Source organism: Desmodus rotundus, chromosome 12 (genome assembly GCF_022682495.2).
Source record: "Desmodus rotundus isolate HL8 chromosome 12, HLdesRot8A.1, whole genome shotgun sequence".
Taxonomy (NCBI): domain Eukaryota; kingdom Metazoa; phylum Chordata; class Mammalia; order Chiroptera; family Phyllostomidae; genus Desmodus; species Desmodus rotundus.
In genome coordinates, this window is record NC_071398.1 from 33,524,507 (window position 1) to 33,543,462 (window position 18,956).

Consider the following 18,956-nt stretch of genomic DNA (forward strand, 5'->3'; position numbering starts at 1 on the left):
AACAAAAGGAATGAACGGCTAAGTTATGTTCGTGGAAGACCTGAATGCAGGAGGGAGTGAGCTGTGGGGAAAAGCATTCCCAGCAGAGCAAACAGCATGTGCATAGGCCTTGAGGTTAGAGCCAGGCTGATGTGTTCACCCTCTCATTTGCTCATAGTTCCTGGCACCCTGAAGAGGCCAGTGCAGTAGGAACTGCATGAGCAAAGTGGTAGATCAGAGAAGAAGTAGGAGACTATATCAAATCTTCATTAAATCAAATACATATAAATATGTATTTACCAGATGAGCCCCTCATCAAGTCTGCAGATAGACAGCTTAGATGCAGCAGATGCGCAGGAGAGTCCAGAACCTAAGGAGTTTTCCCTGAAAATCACAACAGTCAAAATCTAGACTTAACAGTAGAAAATATCCTTTGTACTGAGCTACCCTGACCCTGTGGCTGTCACCCTAGTCAGGACCAGTGCACCTGTAGATGGATTTAGGGCAACTTCTTCAGAGGTCAAACTTGGCAAGAACAGAAGCAGAGGTGAAGTGGGACACAAAGCAATAGGAGAGACTCAAGAAGGAAGAATCTAGGGGCACATGAGCCAGCTCCAGAAAGAGAAATAGGAGTTGAAAGAGACCCTGTTAAAATGTATAGACCAGGGAGTCCCGGCCAGTGCTCCAGGGAGTCCTGGAGCAGAAGCTGAAGGAAATCGAGGAGTGCAGGATGGAGGAGAGCAGGTGTGTGGACCTTAAGCTATCATAGAGGTTAAGGATAACCAGGAGAAGGCCAAGGACAGGCCCAGGCTACTGGGTACCACCATGGACGCCACCCATCTGGAGAACATGAGCCCTGACCCAAAGCTGCAGCCTCTATCCCCGCCTCCAGATGTAACTGCCAACTCTGCAACAGCACTCAAGAACAGACCTCTTTCCATCAAGGTCACAGGCAAAGGCACTGTCCTCCAGAAAGCCAAGGATTGGCAGAAGAGGTCCAAGCGAGCAAAGAAGCTTCATCTAAAAACTCTCCTACCAGTATGGACTTTGATGACAATCCTGCTTTGTTCAAGACTGTGTTTGAGCAGCAACTCTGTGAAAGGGGAAGGTGAGTGACATCTGGGGCTGAAGCCATGAATTGCATATGCAGTTTCCCGCTTCTCACCTCCCACAAGAAAGGAACAATGTTCTCCAGAGCTCCCCCAAATGGTGTGTCACAAAATCAGCTTCATGGGGTGTGAAACTGAGAAAACATCAGAACACATTTCTGCCAAGGGCAGAAAGGGTAAGCAGTTTCATGGAAAGTTTATTTCAGTTATGTGCATGTGCACATGTGTATTGGGAGTGCACATTTCTGTGAGCTGCCATCAAAGAAGCTAGAAAGCCGCTCTTCTAAAGCATGCTTAATTACAAGCTCCTTCATAACAGTAACAATAAAAAATGATTAATTATAAATTACAAATACTTCTAGACTGCTATTGGCAGTAGGCCCTTGGCAGAATTAGGTGTCTGAAGGCAGCAAGTCCTACATCTTGACTTTTGACTGCATGTCCTGTTTCATTTGAAAATTTCACCGTGTTCCTTTTAAGTTCTTTGTTCTTCCCAATGTGTGCCGTAAGCTCTACAGCCCCTCAAAATCCCTATGCGTGTACAATGGTCCTGTTTTCAGCCCCTCCTTTTTATAGGCAGCCACTGCAGATCCTTCCCTAGGGCCATTTTCCTCAATCAAGAATCATCTCTCTGCACATTTGAATATCCTTATCCTTCAGATAAGTCTGTGGCACCACCATTCGAGTGGTCTTGAAGAAATACCAATTTGGCCACACATGGTGCTCTAGCTGGCAACAGTCTCAGGGCTTCCTTGCTGACAAGTTTGGTGGATGATTGGTACATGATATTTTGGGTTGTCTTTGTATGGCAATGCTTTTGGGGACATTGAGAAAGCGCATTTAAAAAAAATTTTTTATGTATTGAATTTAGAGAAACTGATTTGTTGTTCAACTTACTTACGCATTCATTGGTTGATTCTTGTATGTGCCTTGACTGGGGATCAACCCCACAACCTTGGCATATGAGAACTGATATCAGAACTCTTACCAATTGAGCTACCCGGCCTGGGCAAGAACATTTCTTAACTCAGCCTACTTAAAAGACATCCAGTCACTACCATGCTCAACCTGAAGGAGGGAGCCCATAGCACAGAGAAATTACACATTGTGCAGAAGACTGCTTATCAGATGATATTAAGTATCGTTCATTTCTTAGGTGTAATAACAGTAGTGTGATTGTGTTTTAAAAAACATGTACCTCTGCCCTGGCTGGTGTGGCTCAGTGGGTTGAGCACTGGCCTGTGAACTGACAGGTCACCCATCAGGGCACATGCCTGGGTTGCAGGCCAGGCCCCTAGTTAGGGACGTGTAAGAGGCTAACCAATTGTTTCTCTTTTACATTGATGTTTCTCTCCCTCTCCCTTCCCCTCTGAAAATAAATAAATAAAATCTTTTTAAAAATGTATCTCTAATAGATAGATACACTTACTCATTTCTAGATAAACTATGATCTCTCAGGTTTACTTTAAAATTACCAAGAGTGGGGAAGAGGAATAATTAAAGATGAAACTAGTCATTTGTTGATACTTGTTGGAGCTACATGAGGTACATATGTGTTTTTCTATACTCAGAAGTTTTAAAAATCATACAGATAATTAAGGGATCATACAGATCAATTTTAGCATATATAGTGGGGCTTGAGGCTATTTCATATAACCATATACTCTACTGTCTAGCACAGAGGTGGTCAAATTTTGATAAAATAAAAACAAAACAAAATAAAACAAAACACTCATTCTGGAGCCCCCCTTACTGGTCTAGGTATTAATCCCAAGCCAGCTTCTTCACCAATGATCCAGCTCTTTACACAAACACAGTCTTACACTGTTCCAACAAGTATTTATTGTTAGTTAAGCCATGATTCAGGATCCTAGGGTGGGATATACACAGGTCCCCCTTCATGTCCCTGGGAGAAGGATGGAAGACAGAGGACAGGTGGGGAGCAGCCAGTTCAGATCTTCCCAGGAAATGTGCCTTCTGCCCGGCGGTCATCCCAGGCTGACACCTGTGGAAAGACAGCTAGTGTTACTCCCTTCCTCTGTGGGGAAACCAGGTAGGTGGACTTCTTTGTCTTTCTCACTTTGCCTACCTATTCATTTCTTTAGTCAGACAACAAGTAATCCCAATAATTACACTGTTCCAGGAGTTGGGGAACCAACAGTGACCCAGAAAGACAAAAATCACTGTTCTAAATGAGCTGATGCAAGCTGAATCCAAGGAGGTGGGGAGAGGAAAAGTAATGGGCAGAAAAATCCCAGGCTTACTGCAGGGCTGTCCATGAGGAGATACGTGAGGTATATAGGTTCAAGAGAGTGGCTATGCCCTGCTTCAGGAACCCCAGAGTGATGTTTGGAACAGAGTGTTCAGGAACACTCAATGATATTTGTCAGAACAGAGGAAAGAAGGAAGACTAGGCAGCTGTGAAAAAAGTAGGGTAAGAATGGATGTCCACCCTGACTGGTGTGGCTCAGTGGATTGAGTGCCAGCCTGTGAACCAAAGGGTTGCCATTTGATTCCCAATCAGGGCACGTGCCTGGGTTACACGCAGGGTTCCTTGTGGGGGGGGTGTGTGAGAGGCAACCACACACTGATGTTTGTCTCCCTCTCTTTCTCCTTCTCATCCCCTCTCTCTAAAAATAAATAAATAAAATCTTAGAAAAGAAAAAAAGAATGGATGTCTAAGATATAATCAAGTACATGTGTGCATACACATAAAAATGTTGGAAAGGCCAGAATCACATTGTTAACACTCACCAGAAGTAACACTCTGCTCCTTGCAGACCCCTCTATACAGGCAATTTGAAGCATATTCATTTTTATACACACGCATACACAAACACATTTATATGTTACCATGTAGCAGAGGAAGTGGATAAAAACATGGATAAGGGAAAATGAATCTAAATACCCACTCTATCCTTGGTCCTCAGTTTCCAATTATGTAAAATGAAGATAATAGTACCTACCTCATCCCATTTTTTTAGCATGTTTGCCCTTATATGCTATAAAGCACTTACAATGTAGCTGGCCCATACAGTAAGTGCCAGGTATGTGTTTATTTTATTTACATAGACATATGCATCACAAATACTCTGTACTATCAAATACACACACACACACACACGTTGGGCCATATTATATAGACTGTCCTGCAACTTGCTTTTTCCCAAAAGTAGCAGAGCTCTTTCTATATTCTGTCATGTAGAGATCAATAAAAATGTATCATTTATCTAACTGGGGTTGTTTCTGAATGTTCCCAATTACAAAAAAACTGCAATGGATATCTTCATATACAAACATTTTTACAGGTGTCTAGAGTATGTTTTTTTTTTAAAGATTTTATTTATTTATTTTTAGAGAGAGGGGAAGGGAGGGAGAAAGAGAGGGAGAGAAACATCAATGTGTGGTTGCCTCTCATGTGCCCCCAATAGGGGACCTGGCCCACAACCCAGGCATGTGTCCTGACTGGGAGTCGAACCAGCAACCCTTTGGTTCACAGGCCAGCACTCAATCCACTGAGCCACACCAGCCAGGGCTAGAGTATGATTTTTTTGAAAACTATGCCACATCTAGAGTATGATTTTTTTCATTTTGAAATAGCCTGCCAAACTGACCTCAAAAGTGACTAAAATGATTTATAGAACCACCAATACTTAACACTATTAACCTTTACCATTCTTGCACCAGACTGCAAGGTAAAAAAACAAGCATATCTCTGTTGTTTTAAGCTGTATTTTCCGGAGTGGGGATGGACATCTTTTCATGTGTGGAATTCACCTAGATTCCCTTATACTGGACTTGTACTGTCTACAATCCACAGCTCTGTAAGTGTGAATTTCTCAGGTTCTGGGTTTATGTCCCCACTACCTTTTAAAGTTAAAGGGTCCCGCTGGTCTGGTCCTTTGGCAAATTACCCTTTGTCCAGTGATCTCTCTTCATGGGTAGAAAACTAAGGAAACCATTCAAACGGAGGGGAAAACATATCTTGTATATCAAATATCATTTAGTCAAAAAAAAAAAAATGAGTCCAGCCAAAGGGGAAGGGAATATTTTTTAACTATTAAACCTGATGGCTACCCAATAATTGAGCATTCTGCACTGAAGTGGGAAAAAAAAAAAAAAAGCAAAATTCAAAACAGTACCTAGAAAATGACCCACATCTATATAAAAAGTACATAAAAAACACACCTACACATACACTGGAACACAACAAGGAAGTGGAAGATTACACCAAATTCCTAAGGAAAGTTATTTTAGGACTCAGAAAGGGTGACAGGGGGGCTTTCACTGTCTACATTATACATAAATCTCTCATTTAAAGATTCTACAAAATACCAATGCTATTTTTTATGGAGAAACTAAAGATTTATGTATTTATTTATTTTTTAAATTTTTATAAGAGCTTATTTGAGCCAAACATGCCAGGGAGCAAGATTTCAAATGTTCCTAAATGTTCTTTTTATTAACCAGAAAATAAAAGACGGTTGGGAAAAAAAAGTCTTAAATGCTCATATAGGAAAAGTGCTGGACTCCCACCCCTACTGCTCCCAAAATATACATAGTGAGATGAGAGACTGAATTGATTACATTGTTTATAAAAAACAAAAACAACAGCAATAACAAAACACTTATTTGTACTTCATCAAGTTTTTGAAATGCCAAGGCTGCTGGGTATAAAGGAGCCTGTACAGAATATATCTGTATCCAACCCTAATAGGGCAGACACAGTAGGCACCTGAGTGGAAGAACCACACAGTCTGATTCCCAGGTAAGGGCAGGCCCAGGTCCTGGAAACTGGGGTGGGGGGTAGCATGACCCTAGCATCATGTCCAGCATGTACCCAATGTAGGCCCTAAGGCTGGAAGTGGGATGTTAGGAGATTAAAACATCATGTTACCTGCCCTGGCCAGGTGACTCAGTTGGTTGGAGCTTCGTCCCATGCACCAAAAGGCTGTGGGTTTGATCCCCAGTCAGGGCACATACCTAGGGTGCAGGTTTAATCCCTGGTCGTGGCGCATACGGGAGGCAACTGATTTATGTCTGTCTGTGTCTATCTCTGTCTCGTTCTCTCCCTTCTTCTTTAAAATCAATAAATAGATCCTCAGGTGAGGACTAATTAAGCAGAACAAAAAAACAACAAGTAACAAAACTCATCATGTTACCCAAGATCACCCAGGGTTGTTAAGAAATCCTGGGAGGGAACAGGGTACTCAAAGACACATGAGACAGTGTAGCCAAAGAGGTGAAAGGAAAATGAAGTGAGATGAAAAATGCCAGTAAGACAATTTGCTCTCCAGAAACAAGCCCCAAAGATGCACTTTAAGGATGCTTAAAATACTGAAAAATTAAAAACATAATCTCCATCAAAAGGGGGCCAGTTAAATAAAAGCATGTTATTAAAATGAATAAAGCAGATCTCTGCATTGCCATAAAAAAAAGGTTCCAAGACAAACCAATAAGCCAAAGCAAGTCATAAAACAGAATATATAGTATGAACTGTTCATACACAGAAAGTGCCACCGGCTTACGTATGATAAATTCATACATAGAGAAAAAGGAATCAGTTAACAATAGTTACCTCCTGGGAGCAGGATTGGGCTTTTATTTTTTATTTTACTGTTCTGCTCACATTTGTTGCTTTTTTTTTTAAAAAATGAGCACTATTACTTTTGCAATAGTATCATATTTTGATTCTAAGACAAATGGCGTTTCATTTTAACATCTCTGAAGTTAGTATACTTGTTACATTTGTTTCTAGTATTTAAAAAAAAATGAACATCTCTCAATATTTCTTGCACTTGATGGGAGCTTTGATTTGATGAAATAATGTTTTTATTTTATTTATTTTTAGAGAGAGGGGAGGGGAGGAAGAAAGAGAGGGGGACATGCAAGAGGAACATCAACTGATTGCCTCCGGTACATGCCCTAACCAGTGCCGTTCGGTTTGCAGGACAATGCCCAACCTACTGAGCCACACCAGTCAAGGCTGTTTTTATTTTAGTTTATTTAAATTTTTAATTTTTTGATTTTAGAGAGAGAAATGGAGAGAGGGAGAAACATTGATTTGTTGTTACACTCATTTACAAATTCATTGGTTGCTTCTTGTATGTGCCCTGACCAGAGATGGAACCTGCAACCTTGACATATCAGGAAACAGACTCATGTTAAACATAAATTCTTTATTTAAAAAGAGGGTATGGCAGAGAATATTAAATGGCGACAAAAGGTCTGGTCAGATCAGGGCTAAAAGGACTGCCTTATTGTGTCCATATTTTTTGGATATGCACACTGAAATAGGGAGGGGTGAAATGACATGTCTGGGATTTGCTTCAAAATACTTCAGCAAGGAGAAGATGGCGGCAACATAGGTGGGAGCGGAGTCCACTTCCCCTCAACGCCAGGGAAATACCTAGCTGATCTGAGGAGCAGAGCGAACAGCCAACAGTATTCCAGCATATACGAAGATCAGAGACCAAAGATAGAGGACACTGAAAGATCTGACGGTAAGAAGAGTGCTCAAGGACAATAAGGTCCACGGGACCCGGGAACGCGCGGTACAAGGGCGGCAGAAGCGCCAGCCCTGGCGCAGGGGCTGCAGCAGGAGTCTTGGGAGAGGGCCAGGCTGCGCTGTGAGCAGCCAGGTGCTTGATTAGACCAGGGGGGCTTGAAAAGGAGGAATTTCTCAAAAAGAAAAAGAAAATAGAGACACTCAGGGGCTAATTAGAGAACTCTCGGTAGTAGCCGAGGCCCCTGGCGCCCCTCCCCCTCCACCCCTGGACTGCTACGCTCACCTGAGGTCCCGTCGCGAGCGCGAGCAGATTAGCGAACGGGACCCACATTTGAAACCCCGGAGGGGCGCCCACACCTGAAACCTCCGAGATAATTTGGAGCAGAGACTAGCTGCTCCACCCACAGGCCCAAAACCTCGGAACCCAGTGCCGCGTGATTCAGTCCCAGGGCGGCCCCGCCCGCCCGAGAGACTCAAGCCCAGGGCGGCTGGATTGGGCTCCCAAGCACAGAGCCTGTGGCTCAGCGGGCTGCGCGTGCTCACCAAGCACAGGGCCGGCTGGGTGCCTGTTTTCCAAATACAAAGCTGCTGGCGAGTGTCCTAACCCCAAGGCGGCTGAATCCGCCACCTGCGCGCCAGCGTTCCAAGCCATGGCAGCTCGATTGGTCCGCCGGCTGCGCGCTCAGGGCACAAAATAACGTCACAGACCCAAAGCGGCTGGATTCCCCTGCTGCGCACGCACGTGTCACAAGCCAAAGCGGCTGGATTGGCTGATCAACGGACTGATTGACTGCCAGGGACCACACCTACAAAACAGCGAAGAGTGTGACCCAGGAAGAGAGAAAAGTGAAACCAATCCTTCCAACCTCCCCCTCCCGTTGCACAGACAGGAAGACCAGCAGAACTAACCTGACCGGTTTAAAGCCAACAGAAGATTTTTTTTTTTTTTTTTTATCCTTTTTCTTTTTTTTCCTTTCCCCCGAATTCCTTCTTCCTCTCTCTTTTTTTCTTTTTTTTCATTCCTTCTTCCTCCCATCCTTTACCATTTTTATGTCTTCTTCCTGCCTTCTTTTATCTATTTCTATGTTTTAATTTTTGCTAAAATTCCTTCTTATCTTGCCTCCGATCTTTCTTTATTCCTTCTTCCCTCCTTCCTTCCTTTCCTCCTTTCCTATTTCCTTTTTCCCTCCTTCCCATCTTTGTTTTGGTTTGTTTTGTGTGTGTGTGTGTGTGTTTTTTTTTTTTTTCTTTTCTTTTGCCCCCCCTTTCTCTTTTTCCCACAGGTGAGACAACAAAACCTGGAGTGCTGAAAAGACTAGAGTTAGACCGTGTTAAACACATAAACGTCAGCTCAAGACCAGTGAGCACAGGAGAGTAAGGAGACAGCACCACCGAATCCCATTGGCATTCTACCATAGAAGTTCATATCATAAATCCAGGGAGTCAGAACAAAGCAATTTAAGACGCAGAGGCCAACAAGAAGAGCCTCACAAACAATGGGAAGACAAAGAAACAATTCCCAAATGAAAGGAAAGGAGGAAGTCTCAGAAAGAATACTAACCGAAAAAGAGGCAAGTCAACTATCAGATACTGAGTTCAAAGCAATGGTCATCAGGAAGCTCACTGAGCTCTCTGAGCTCAAAGAGAACTACCAGAAACTACAAGGAAACTACAATGAACTCACTGCAAACTATATCAACATGAAAAAGGAAATAGAAAATATCAACAAGAGCCAAGCGGAAATGAAGAATACAATTTCTGAATTGAAGAACACAGTAGAAGGAATTAAAAGCAGACTTGATGAAGCAGAGGATCGGATCAGCGAGCTGGAGGATAAAGTAGAAAAAAACACCCAGAAGGAGCAAGAAAAGGAAAAGAGGCTCAGAAAGAATGAAGAGGCAATAAGGGAAATGCAGGACAACATGAAACGTAACAATATCCGTATAATAGGAATACCAGAAGGAGAAGAAGAAGAGCAAGGGATAGAAAACCTGTTTGAAAAAGTAATGATGGAAAATTTCCCTAATCTGAGGAGAGAAAAAGTCACCCAAATCCAGGAATCACAGAGAGTCCCAAGCAAGAGGAACCCAAAGAGACCCACTGCAAGACACATCATAATTAAAATGGCAAATTTCCAAGACAAAGAGAGGATCTTAAAGGCAGCAAGGGAGAAGAAGGAAGTAACATACAAGGGAGCCCCAATAAGGTTAGCAACTGACTTCTCAATGGAAACGCTCCAAGCCAGAAGAGAATGGCAAAAAATATTCCAAGTACTGAGAACCAGAGGCCTGCAACCAAGACTACTTTACCCAGCAAGGCTCTCAATCAAGATAGAAGACCAAATAAAGAGTTTCCCAGACAAAAGAAGTCTAAAAGAATACAGCTCCACCAAACCAGCTCTGCAAGAGATGCTAAAGGGACTGCTTTAAGGAAAGGAGGGAAAAGAGAAAGACAGAGGAACACAGGTAGGAAATAATGGCAATGAATAACTACCTATCGATAATAACCTTAAACGTAAATGGATTAAATGCTCCAATCAAAAGACATAGAACAGCTGAATGGATAAGAAAACATGACCCACACATATGCTGCCTACAAGAAACCCATCTCAGGACAAAAGACTTACACAGACTGAAAGTGAAGGGCTGGAAACAAATCTTCCAAGCAAACGGACAGGAAAAAAAAGCAGGGGTAGCAATACTCATATCTGACAAAATAGACTTCCAAAGAAGGGCCATAAAGAGAGACCCAGAAGGTCACTTCATAATACTCAAAGGAAGAATCCACCAAGAAGACATAAACATTGTAAATATATATGCACCCAACATAGGAGCACCCAAATACATAAAGAAAATCTTGGAGGATTTCAAGAAAGATATTGACAGCAACACAATTATAGTAGGGGATTTTAACACCCCACTATCAAAAATGGACAGGTCTTCCAAACAAAAGATCAACAAAGATATTGTGTCACTTAACAATACCTTAGAGGAAATGGACTTAACTGATATATACAGAGCTTTTCATCCCAAAGAAGCAAAATACACTTTCTTTTCAAGTGTACATGGAACTTTTTCAAAGATAGACCACATGATAGGACACAAAGCAAGCCTCAACAAATTCAAGAAAATTGAAATCATATCAAGCATCTTCTCTGACCACAAGGGTCTGAAACTAGAAACCAACCCCAAGGGTAAAAACCCAAAACACTCAAAAGCATGGAGACTGAATAGCATGCTATTAAACAATGAATGGGTCAAGAATGAGATTAGGGAAGAAATCAAAAACTTCCTGGAAACAAATGAAAACGAACTCACAACAACCCAAAACCTATGGGACACAGCAAAGGCAGTCCTGAGAGGGAAGTTCATAGCAATACAGGCCTACCTTAAGAAGTTAGAAACAGTTCAAACAAACAACCTAACCCTACGCCTACAAGAACTGGAGGAACAACAACAAAGACAGCCCAGAGCAAGCAGAAGGAAGGAAATAACCAAGATCAGAGCAGAACTAAATGACATAGAGACTAAAAGCACAATTGTAAGGATCAATGAATCCAGGAGCTGGTTCTTTGAAAAGATAAACAAAATCGACAAGCCTTTAAGTAGGCTCATCAAGAAAAAAAGAGAGAGGATCCAAATAAACAGAATTAGAAATGAAAGTGGAGAGATTACAACTGATACCACAGAAATACAAAGGATCGTAAGAAATTACTATGAAGACCTGTATGCTAAGAAATTTGAAAACCTAGATGAAATGGACACATTTCTAGAAAAATATAATCTTCCAAAACTGAATGAAGAAGAAGCAGAAAACCTGAACAGACCAATATCAGCAAAGGAAATTGAAGAAGTCATCAAGAAACTCCCATCACACAAAAGCCCTGGACCAGATGGTTTCACAGGAGATTTCTACAAAGCATTTAAGGAAGAACTAACCCCTATCCTTCACAGACTATTCGAAAAAATCCAAACTGATGGAAGACTCCCAAACTCTTTTTATGAAGCCAACATCATCCTAATCCCAAAACCAGATAAAGACACAACGAAGAAAGAAAACTTCAGACCAATATCGCTGATGAACATAGACGCTAAAATTCTCAACAAAATATTAGCAAACCGCATCCAGCAATATATTAAAAAGATCATCCACCATGACCAAGTGGGATTCATCCCAGGGATGCAAGGATGGTACAATATTCGCAAATCAATAAACATAATACATCACATCAACAACAGCAAAGACAAAAATCACATGATCATATCAATAGATGCGGAAAAAGCATTTGATAAGATACAGCACCCATTTCTGATAAAAACACTCAGCAAAGTGGGAATAAAGGGAGCAGTCCTCAACATAATTAAGGCCATATATGAGAGACCTACAGCCAACATCACACTCAATGGACAAAAACTTAGAGCTTTCCCACTAAGATCAGGAACTAGACAAGGATGCCCTCTCTCACCACTCCTATTCAACATAGTATTGGAAGTCCTAGCCACAGCAATCAGACAAGAAAAAGCAATAAAAGGCATCCAAATTGGAAAGGAGGAAATGAAACTGTCACTGTTTGCAGACGACATGATAGTGTACATGGAAAACCCTATAGACTCCACTCAAAAACTACTCGACCTAATAAATGAATTTGGCAAAACAGCTGGATACAGAGTCAATACCCAGAAATCAAAGGCATTCCTCTACACCAGCAACGAAACTGCAGAAACAGAAATCAGGAAAAAAATCCCATTTGATATAGCAACAAGAAAAATAAAGTACCTAGGAATAAACCTAACCAAGGAGGTAAAAGACCTGTACTCAGAAAACTACACAACACTGAAGAAAGAAATTAAGGAAGATACAAACAAATGGAAGCATGTACCATGTTCATGGATTGGAAGAATCAACATTATCAAAATGGCCATACTACCCAAAGCAATTTATAGATTCAATGCAATCCCTATTAGAGTACCCATGACATATTTCACAGATATAGAACAAACATTGCAGAAATTCATATGGAACCATAAACGACCTCGAATAGCTGCAGCAATTTTGAGAAAGAAAAACAAAGCAGGAGGGATCACAATACCTGATATCAAACTGTATTACAAGGCCACTGTAATCAAAACAGCCTGGTACTGGCATAAAAACAGGCACATAGACCAATGGAACAGAATAGAGAGCCCAGAAATAAACTCAAGTCTATACGATCAATTAATATTTGACAAAGGAGGCAGGAGCATAAAATGGAGCAAAAACAGCCTCTTCAACAGATGGTGTTGGGAGATCTGGACAGCTACGTGCAAAAAAATGAAACTCGATCACCAACTTACGCCATACACGAAAATAAACTCAAGATGGATAAAAGACTTAAATATAAGCCGTAACACCATAAAAGTCCTTGAGGAAAACATTGGCAGGAAAATCTCAGACATTCCACGCAGCAACATCCTCACAGACACATCCCCTAAAGCAAGGGACATAAAGGAAAGAATAAACAAATGGGACCTCATCAGAATAAAAAGCTTCTGCATGGCTAAAGAAAACAGCACCAAATTACAAAGAGTACCAACAGTATGGGAAAACATATTTGCCAACGATACCTCAGACAAGGGCCTGATCTCCAAAATATATAAAGAACTCACTCGACTCCACTCCAGGAAGACAAACAACCCAATTAAAAAATGGGCAAAGGACTTGAACAGACACTTCTCCAAGGAAGACATACAGAGGGCCCAGAGACATATGAAAAGATGCTCAGCATCACTAGCCATCAGAGAGATGCAAATTAAAACCACAATGAGGTATCATCTCACACCAGTCAGAATGGCCAACATAAACAAATCCACAAACAAATGTTGGAGAGGATGTGGAGAAAAGGGAACCCTTGTGCACTGTTGGTGGGAATGCAGACTGGTGAGGCCACTGTGGAAAACAATATGGAATTTCCTCAGAAAACTAAAAATGGAACTGCCCTTTGACCCAGTAATTCCGCTGCTGGGATTATACCCTAAGAACACTGAAACACCAATCCAAAAGAATCTGTGCACCCCAATGTTCATAGCAGCACAATTTACAATAGCCAAGTACTGGAAGCAACCGAAGTGCCCATCAGCAAACGAGTGGATCCAAAAACTATGGTATATTTACACAATGGAATTCTACGCAGCAGAGAGAAAGAAGGAGCTTATACCCTTTGCAACAGCATGGATGAAACTGGAGAGCATTATGCTAAGTGAAATAAGCCAGGAAGTGAGGGACAAGTACCATATGATCTCACCTTTAACTGGAACATAAGCAATAGAAGAAAAAAGCAAACAAAATATAACCAGAGACATTGAAGTTAAGAACAATCTAACAATAGCCAGGGCGGGGGTGGGGGGTGGGGGCGGGGATAGTGGGAAGAGGGTATTACAGGAACTACTATAAAGGACACATGGACAAAACCAAGGGGGAGGGTGGAGAGGGGGGAGGGAGGTGGGTTCACCTGGGGTGGGGTAGAGGGATGGGGAGAAAAGGCATACAACTGTAATTGCATAACAATAAAAAAAAAAAAAAATACTTCAGCAAAGGAAAAAAGAAAAAGAAAAGAGACAGATGAAGGAAGTGTGGAAAATATTGATTTTCAATTTGGGTAATGGATATATTTGGTAGTCACTGAATTATTCTATTTTTATGTATATTTCAAAATGTTCATAATGAGGCCCTGACTGGTGTGGCTCAGGTAGTTGGGCATTGTCCTGCAAGGAGAATAGTAGCTGGTTCAATTCCCAGTCAGGGCACATGCCTGGGTTGTGAGTTTGGTCCCCAGTTGGGGTATATGCATGAGGCAACTGATTGATGTTTTTATCTCGCATTAATATTTCTCTTCCTTTCTCTCTCCCTCCCCCTCTCTCTAAAAAGAAATAAAATCTGTAAAAAAATAATGTTGCTAATGAAAAAGGACAGGAGGGCACAAGACGGTGAACTCCACAGGGACAGGAACCGAGCGCTGAGTATACCTAATATCTATAGAGTGCTGAGTGAGACGGATTTATCAAAGAGACAGCCCTGGTCACCTTCGCTGAGAGCCCTGACTTGTTGAGAGTATTGGTGAAAGAAGGAAAGAGAGGCAATTCTAGGAAGAAAAGGCCAAGTCCCATGGACAGTGTGATGCCCTGTCTTCCCTCTGCCTCTTGCATCTGAATTCCACCAAGTTACCAAATTCCCCTCTCCTAAGACCCCACTCCAGCACCCCAAGGGCCCCAGTAGGAGTCACTTACCCAGGATATGGGGCAAAGGGACTTGTACACACGCTGGTACCATTCACACACGGAAATATCACCCCCTTTAGCAGCCATTGCCTTCTCACAACGGTGGAAGTCTGTGAAAAAAGGGCTTCCAGGTCAGTCCAGACAAAGGGCTGGAACACAGTTTTGAACTAAACTCACAGAAATACTTCACAACCAGTCACACACACACACACTTTACAAAGAATGTACACCCTCACAAGTATACTAAAAAAGGCTAGATATAACTCACTAAATTGACTTTGCAATCCCTACAGAACTGCCGTTCAACTTGAAAACTCTGGGGTCAGGACTGGGGGGTGCAAAATGAGGGGCATGTGTAGAGATTATAGAAACCCAGAACCAGGGCAAGGGGAAGACAGTCTTGACGCTAAGATGCTGGAGTCCAAGAGAGGGAGACAGGAGCGGGAAATCTGACTTCTAAAAGCAAGCAAATAATTTTTAAAAAATTAATCCAGGTAGTTTACTTCAGGGCACATTCTCTAGAAAGAAAAGCATTCATATGGACTTGAAATTACATCTATAAGAATGTATACAGTAGCATCATTCATAAGAGCCCCAAACTGGAAACCACACAAGTGTCCATGAATAAACCATGGAAAACTTTATAGCAATGAAAATGAGCAAACTTAATTGTCATAGCACAGATGAATCTTCAAAACTGTTGAATTAAAAATGCAAACACAAGAGAATACATACAATATTTATAAAGTTCACAAAGAGGCAAACCAAACATGGTAAGAAAACCAAAATATGATTGCCTCTAAGTCAGTGGGGTTACATCTCTGCTGGGGAGAGTAGGGTGTGTATTCAATACAGGGTGTGCAGTCGGCAGGGGAGTTCAGAGTTCAGGCAATATCTACTTTTTTTTATCCAGGTTATAATTACACAGGTGTTCACTTCAGAATTATTTATTTAGCTCTACACTATGTTTTCTGTACTTCCTGTATGTATGTTACATCACATACACACACACACACACACACACGAAATCTTTAAAAAAAGAAATCATTGTAGGAACCAGAGTTTGTGGCACTGGTCCAGATCCTGAACACAGTTGGTGATAAGCACCCTAGGCCCTGCGAGGTAGGATGTCCAAAAATAAAAAAGGCCTGGGATGTGTGGGTCCCTGAGGAGGCAAGAGGTGGACAACAGGTGTGGGAACATTATGGGGAAGATGTGCATTCCCCCCACTACCATGCCCTGCTTACCCAAGTAGTTCTGCCAACAGTTCCTGGTCTGGTTCTGGTTGGGGAAACGGCTATCAAAAGGGGCAGTCTTGTAGTTCTTGATTTTGGTTTTGATGTCTTCTGCCATGTTGCTGACTCCTGGAGGCAAAGAGAGTGGTGTTTGCATGGATTCTATGGGGCCTAAACCTGGGCACATCAGCCCACTCAGGCTGTCGGGGGCCCAGAGAGAGAGGAAAGGCTGGGTATGAATAAGCCACCCCCCACCCCCTTTCAACATATACACACAGAGGTGAAAGGCGGGGCAAATCCATACATCTGAATGTGGAAGTCACAGCAAGGTTTAGAGGGAGGATCAAGTCCTTGGTAAAATCAGGCCTTATCTGTCACAAAATAACACTAGCTAACACTCATTGAGTGCTGACCACAGGCCTGGTGTTGTTCTATACTCTTACAGATTTACTTCTACAGTCAATCTAATAAAAGGTAAGAACTATTACTATCACTGCTTCACCAACAAGGGGTGACCAGTGTTTAAATGATTTCTCAAGGTCATACAGCATACAAGTAGTGGAGTTGCACTCAATCAATGACGAAATGCACAATGAAGAAATTCTTCATATCTTTGGTGCCATGAACTCTTCAGGGGTCTAATGATCCCTTTCTCAGAATATGTTTAAATGCTTTAAAAACTTGCACAGGCTCACAAAAAACCCACATATATGTAGCCAAGGATTTATTAAGTATCACAGTTTTGAAGGAATCATGAGTGAAGATATTTTGTACCATCTGCAACCATAATGCGATATAAGATGATGTGTGATTTCAATGCTGACAAAGTCACAGATGCTAATACTCCTGAGGTTGTTGCCTCCATTCCTAATGGAAGCAAATGCTACATTTTAATGAGATTATTAAAAAATACAGATGTAATTCCCCCTCCCACTTGAGTACTAGAACTCCTTGAATTCTATAGATTCTGTGGACTCAGGGTTAAAAAAAAAACAACCAACCTTTGCGGCCCTGGCTGGTGTGGGTTAGTGGATTGAGTGCCGGCCTGCAAACCAAAGGGTCGCCCATTTGGTTCCAGGTCCAGGTACATGCCTGCGTCGCGGGCCAGGTCCCCAGTAGGGGACGCACGAGAGGCAACCACATGTTGATGTTTCCCTCTCTCCCTCCCATCCCTTCTCTCTAAAAATAAAATAAATAAAACTTAAAACCCTTTGCTATAACGGCTCATGAGGTGACACATTTTTCACCAGGGAATCTGAAAGTGCCTCTATTCCAGAGAACTCGAGGACTCGAGGAGTAAAGTTACACAGAGGTGCGCAAGTCAGTGTTAAATGAAAGCGATCCAAGGTAGCAATGGGGATCTGGGACCCCAGAGTCCCGTGGGGGAAGGGGCGGAGAAGTCGGGAGGGGGTTGCAGAACACCAGCAGCGGGGATGCGGTCATGGTGGAACAGTAATCTGGAGCGAGATCTTGACCCACTATCTCGAGTGAGGGTGGATCGGGACCACACTGAGGTCACTCCAACGTTCAAGGAGGAGGGGAGGGGCCAGACCCCAGGGAACTAGGTTACCGCGGGCCAAGCCGCTGAGAGTCACGCCTGCGGCCCGATGATTATGGGGACCGTAGGCCAAATTACTGTGTCCAAGCCTGGTCCCTGGCTAAGTACTTAATATCTCTGAGCTTCAGTTGCCTCACTGTCAAAATGGAAAACCACAGGCTGGCGGGAAGACTAAATGACTTAATATAAATCATTTGGAGTGTTGCCCGGCATTAAGAAGAATCGTTATCTATGACTACTAACACAAACAGGACCCCGGGGCCCCAGAAGGCCGAAAGCCGCTAGCCGGAAACCTCTCGTTCTCGGGGAAGCTAGGGGCAGGTTCCTCAATCACCCAAGATGGGATCCCGGGTTCCCGACCCTCTACACTCACCTAAAGACGCCCCTGAAGCCGCTCGCAGCTCAATGTGACCCTCGGCAAAGACGCCTCCGTCTGGCAGGAAGCGGAATTTTGGCGGACCGGAAGCCGGGCGGGTTATAAGTGAGTCCTCCATTCACTAGAGCGCCCAGGGGAGGCGGTCTCTGAGGCCATTAAGGCCACACCCATGCATGAGAATTTCAGTTTTCTATTGGGCTAAATGGCTGTTCATCATTACTCTAGACCCAGTCATAAGCTTGCACAGATAGCGCTAGGAAGGGCTCTGAGCTGGGGATTGGGACACCTCCTAGTTACAGGTTGTCCTCCTTCCCCTGGCTTTTCCTGGAGAAAGGCTTTCTATCTGGGTCCTGGGGATGGTTCGAGAGTGGACCTGGGGAAGTACCCAAGCGGAAGTACTCTTATTCGTGCAAGTATTATTTATTGAATGCCAAGTACTAAGGGTTGGAGATGCATCGTTGAATAAAAGACAACAATCTATACCCTTATTATGATTATTATGGGGTCAATTTTACGGTATTGTAAAGGAACCAGCCTTCTTTCCCAGGGTCATTTTTCCACGTTAAGAAGAATACCCAGACTCCACTTTCAAATCCCGAAAAGATTTGAGTGGCTGAGAACTCAGAAATCAGTCCTGCATCACGGAGAGGAGGGGTTAAGAATTAAGACGTGGTTTCTTGAAGGGTCTGGCAGAAATCAGTCCATCTTGGAAAATGGCAACTCTTCTTCTGAACAGAGTTGTACTTGACTCCTATCTTTCTCTCACACCCTAAAGCTGATCTTATAAAGAAGTCCTGTTGGCGTTGCCTCTAAAAATATAGTCAGAATCTTCTGCCACATCTGGTTCAAGCCACCAGCACCTCCAGCCTGGACTATTATAGTAGCCTGCTCTCTGGCCTTCCAGCTTCCCTGCTGCCCTCCACTCTCAGTTCACTCAG

At 42.7% G+C, this 18,956-nt stretch overlaps 1 protein-coding gene across 1 annotated transcript; it reads right to left on the bottom strand.

Annotated features, from left to right (window-relative positions):
* Positions 1-2,907: 2,907 nt before the first annotated feature.
* On the bottom strand, positions 2,908-18,150 carry COX6B1 (cytochrome c oxidase subunit 6B1). The gene is made up of 4 exons (XM_024577532.3): positions 18,016-18,150; positions 16,097-16,213; positions 14,859-14,959; positions 2,908-3,093 (listed from the first exon to the last, which is right to left on the bottom strand). Exons 1-4 carry the CDS (start codon positions 18,134-18,136, stop codon positions 3,040-3,042), a joined length of 393 nt encoding a protein of 130 aa, XP_024433300.2. The 5' UTR covers positions 18,137-18,150; the 3' UTR covers positions 2,908-3,039.
* Positions 18,151-18,956: the final 806 nt, after the last annotated feature.

Bases quoted from the DNA above. Each gene is read 5' to 3' on its own strand.
- COX6B1 (XM_024577532.3), bottom strand. From the start codon at position 18,136: ATGGAGGACTCACTTATAACCCGCCCGGCTTCCGGTCCGCCAAAATTC. The intron at 14,960-16,096 runs GTAAGCAGGGCA...CTTTTTTCACAG, and splicing joins CTGTTGGCAGAACTACTTGG to ACTTCCACCGTTGTGAGAAG. The intron at 3,094-14,858 runs GTAAGTGACTCC...GTCTTTCCACAG, and splicing joins CCCTTTGCCCCATATCCTGG to GTGTCAGCCTGGGATGACCG.